Below are 4,438 nucleotides of genomic sequence, written 5' to 3'. Positions count from 1 at the left end.
CCAGCAAGTCCAACGACCTGATATTTACGCCTTCATTTTATTCTCCCCCCCAACACACACACACATATAGAGAGAGAGAGTTAACCTAACCATGCATGCAAGCAAAAACACTCGGAAGCTAGCAATTTGTATGTATCAAACAGATTAAATGTGAGATAATACAATAAGAATATGATTAGCGAATACTATTAATGAGTATGTGTTTTTTATATTATAACAACAAAGAGTGAACGTATAGAGTAATAAAAAAGAAAATGGGGAGTGAAGTTGCTTAATGCCAAGCAGATGCGAACGTGAGAGCTTTTCCCTTCCATGCAAAGAAAACGGCACCGTTATCCAACTTGACAGAGAATCCCTCGGGAGGAGCGAGTTGGTAACAAATTGACTCAGTGGAGGTTTTCAACTCGTACCCAGCCATGCTCATGCGTGCGCGCCATTTTCCAAACACCTCACACCGTTCCACGCGATTCCTTCCTTCGCAAGCAATCGTGTTGTTTATCTTTCGACTCAGTCCCGTTTCAATCTTCACTCGCACTGTGTCTGTGAACACGTAAGACTCAATTGACTCAAAAAGCGCGGCATAATAAGAACACGACTCAGCCACGCGAGTTGTAAACGGCGCCGTATTAGCGTTCATCTCTTGCTCCGCCAAAGTCACCACGCATGGCGCGAGTGCCTTCACGCGCCGGAGAAGCTCGTCGCGCGGATTCCCCACCAAAACGCTCTCGTCGGGGACTTTAGAAAGCGTGAAAACGAAGTTAACCGAAAGCCTTTCGTCTGCGTCGCAACCCAGCGACTCGCGAGTCAACTCAGCGATTCCACTGGTGAGTGTCACCACGTTGAATAGAAGAACAATCCCGAGTGCGAGTGCTAGTTGTCTGAGCATTGGGCCAACCATGGTCTGTTCAAAATAATAATTAAAACATAAATCAGGTGAGATAAGAACAACAATTCTTGAATTAAGAGTTACACTTTTTTCATGCAGGGACATAAATAGACCAATTATTTACTTAATTAAATTTGTACCTCTAACATGTTGAAACTCCTCTCAGCGAAGACGACGGCGGTGATCTTGACGACGGCGATCATCCCATTGACGTTTACAGACAATAATTGGAGCAGTTGAACGTATTGCATGCCATTGCCAATATTGAAATCCACGACAGATAAATTGACTTTCTGGTTTTGAATGTTAAAAGCAGATTGGAGGATTGTGATATTTGCAGCCGTGACAGCTGCATTGAAACAGAAGCAGTGATGGAGCAGCAAACGTGTTGACTCGGCGTGTTCAACAGAGAACAGTTGTTGGGGCAGATGTGGGGGAAGTTGCATTCGAGATTTGAGGGCAGAAATCATGGAAGCCGTGAAGCGTTGATCTGAATTGGTGATATTCTTCCCATTCCAATTGAGGTTTGAAAATGATCTCAGCGCCAAGATTTGTAAGAACTTGGACGCAGCATCCAAATTCCCTTGTGAAATCGCGGATGCGGCCTCCATCAACCATTGCTTCGATGATGTCAATGGTTTCTGGTTCTGTGTGGGAGTTGGAGTTTGAGTGGGACCCATCAGCCTCTCCATTGTCCGATACACTTCTGAGTTTGTAATCGTCGAAGCCGCGTCCCTTTCTTCGTCATCTCTTTCTCCTAGAAGCTGGTTTTCCATCTCCATTAAGCGTTGATGCATCATCATCGTCTTGTTATCGTTTGAAACCCAAGAACAAGAATACCCAAGTCCTGTCCCTGTCAACTCCTCGTCGTTGTTAACGTTGTTGTTGTTGTTGTGGGTTTCTATTTGAGCGAACCTGCGTTTCTGGGTTAGAGTTTGTCGTTCTTGTTCTTGTTCTTGTTCTTGGTGTTGCACTTGAGTTCTGTACTTGGGGTTTGTGTTGGGTGCATGAGGAACTGCAGCGGTCAAACCGGCGTCCATGTCTTTGCGGTGTCTAAATAGATTTTCTTGAACAAGATTGAGGGGCTTGTTCAGAATTCAGATCACAAAGCTTTTGTCACAGATTAGATGGGAAATGCAGTGACTCTTTTATAGCTAGCGTTTGTTATGATCTTACTCCCAGATTCGAATTTGTAGATATTGTCGGTTATTAGTTAATATCAGATTTATTAAATTATATTATATAAAATAATACTATATTTAAATATGATCAAAATATACTTTATTTCAATAGTAAAAAATAGTTAATATATTATAAGTAAAAAAAAGAAGTTGATATATTTATATTATTAATTAATTTTTATTAGAAGATAAGAAAATAACTACATTTATATCAATAATAATAAATATTATATTTATATCAAATAACTATTAATTTTCTCTTATAAATTTTTTATATATTTATGTAGTAAATTATCTGTTATATAAATAAATAAATATATATATATATAGTTAAAATTATCAACAAAATATTTATTATTATGTCATACATTAAATTTATCTTATTTGTAATATTAAAAAATCATAAATTATTTAGAAAATAGTTGTTAAATTTATATTTTTAACATAAATTCTTTTTTTATTTTATGATAGACTTTTTTATGCTTTTCTTCTCAAAATCAAATTCGTCAATGTTGCTTGAGTTTTAACATAAAAATCTATTATATTTTTAATTGTTTGAATTAAGATTTACACGCTCTTTTTTTTTTAAACTTGAATTCAAATCATTATTGTTTTATGAAAGCGCCTATGCCAGAAATGTAAAAATGACATTATTTTTAATTGTTTGAATTAAGATTTACAGGATATTTTAGATATTTGTAAAATGATGTTATTTTAATTTTTGCTATACCTAATAAATTATATATTATTTAAAAATAATGTAAATATAATAAAAATGTAAAACAACTTGATATACTAGAATTTTAAACCACATGCGCGTTACATTTGTCAATAAATAATCAAATCTATTTTGGAATATACGAATAATTATCCTAAAGTAAGATAATAATATATAAAAAAAATGCATCAGTAAATATTACAATTATAGAGAACCGTAGTGAAAAAAGCTCAACAATTTGTACACTTTTGCCTTAAGTATTTACAAATATGACAAGGTATTGTAAAAAAGTATTAAGAATCTATCGTACTTAATGTGTCCTTTAAATATCTATTATACAGATATGCACATCACTCTTTTTGTACTTGTTAATTCTGCTGTTAGGAAATGTTGGAAATTGAAACTTTAGAAAATACTTAAAACAAAACAATGTATAAAGCTTAGTTAAGTTAAATATGGAAAGATTTTCATATGCAAGAAAATCATTAATTGTACCATACAACATTGCCTTGAGCGTGAAATATTCATCTCAGAACCCATAAGGAGAGTGTGTGGCCTGTGGTACACCCATGCTCACTATTGGTGTCACCATCACCCTCTCTTTCTCAAGGTATTTCTATCGCCCCATCTTTCACACCCCTAGTATATCACTGAACCATTCATGGTATTCCAACACATTCAAACACAACCACATTTATATTCAACATGTCATCACACACACTCTTTTCATCATCTCATCTTATTCATCCTCAATTGAAGGCATAAACAACCATATTTCACCACATAATGTTCCATCATGCAGTTTTCATCACAATGTTCCTACAATCATTCATTTCATCACACACAAAGCACCCATCACAACTATCACATTACACTCAACATCACAGCGAAGATCCTTTTACTACAACGAGAACAACACAGTTTTATGTCTTACGCCCAGAGCCTTCTTGCTACAGCGAGAATACCCTACAACACTCACATTCATCCTGCATATATACATATGTACATACATATTCAATCAATTCTAGCCCAGCCATAATCCACATTACGTTTCAACCACAATATACAAACCACTTTACAACCATATTCACACATTCATATATCTCCACATCATACATATATATGAACATCACCATATACGTAAATCAAACATACAAACACATAAAAATACACATATACACTTATATCAACATATTAAAATATTATTATAAAATTCGGGGCATTACACAATACCTGTATTATAATCACACCAATCAATCTTATTATTATGTAGTAAATTATCTGCTATATAAATAAATATATATATATATAGTTAAAATTATCAACAAAATATTTATTATTATGTCATACATTAAATTTATCTTATTTGTAATATTAAAAAATCATAATATATTTAGAAAATAGTTGTTAAATTTATATTTTTAACATAATTTCTTTTTTTATTTTATGATATACTTTTTTATGCTTTTCTTCTCAAAATCAAATTCGTCAATGCTGCTTCAGTTTTAACATAAAAATCTATTATATTTTTAATTGTTTGAATTAAGATTTACACGCTCTTTTTTTTTTAAACTTGAATTCAAATCATTATTATTTTATAAAAGCGTCTATGCCAGAAATGTAAAAATGACATTATTTTTAATTGTTTGAATT

At 33.3% G+C, this 4,438-nt stretch overlaps 1 protein-coding gene across 1 annotated transcript; it reads right to left on the bottom strand.

Annotated features, from left to right (window-relative positions):
• Nucleotides 1–271: 271 nt before the first annotated feature.
• LOC113854966 (scarecrow-like protein 8) lies at nt 272–1,926 on the bottom strand. Its single transcript, XM_027486341.1, has 2 exons — nt 1,027–1,926; nt 272–901 (listed from the first exon to the last, which is right to left on the bottom strand). The coding sequence occupies exons 1-2, from the start codon at nt 1,924–1,926 to the stop codon at nt 272–274; spliced, it is 1,530 nt and encodes a 509-aa protein (XP_027342142.1).
• Nucleotides 1,927–4,438: the final 2,512 nt, after the last annotated feature.

The sequence above is a fragment of the Abrus precatorius genome, unplaced genomic scaffold (assembly GCF_003935025.1).
Source record: "Abrus precatorius isolate BTA unplaced genomic scaffold, Abrus_2018 Scaffold1, whole genome shotgun sequence".
Classification (NCBI taxonomy): Eukaryota; Viridiplantae; Streptophyta; class Magnoliopsida; order Fabales; family Fabaceae; genus Abrus; species Abrus precatorius.
This window is presented reverse-complemented; position numbering and strand designations above follow the sequence as displayed.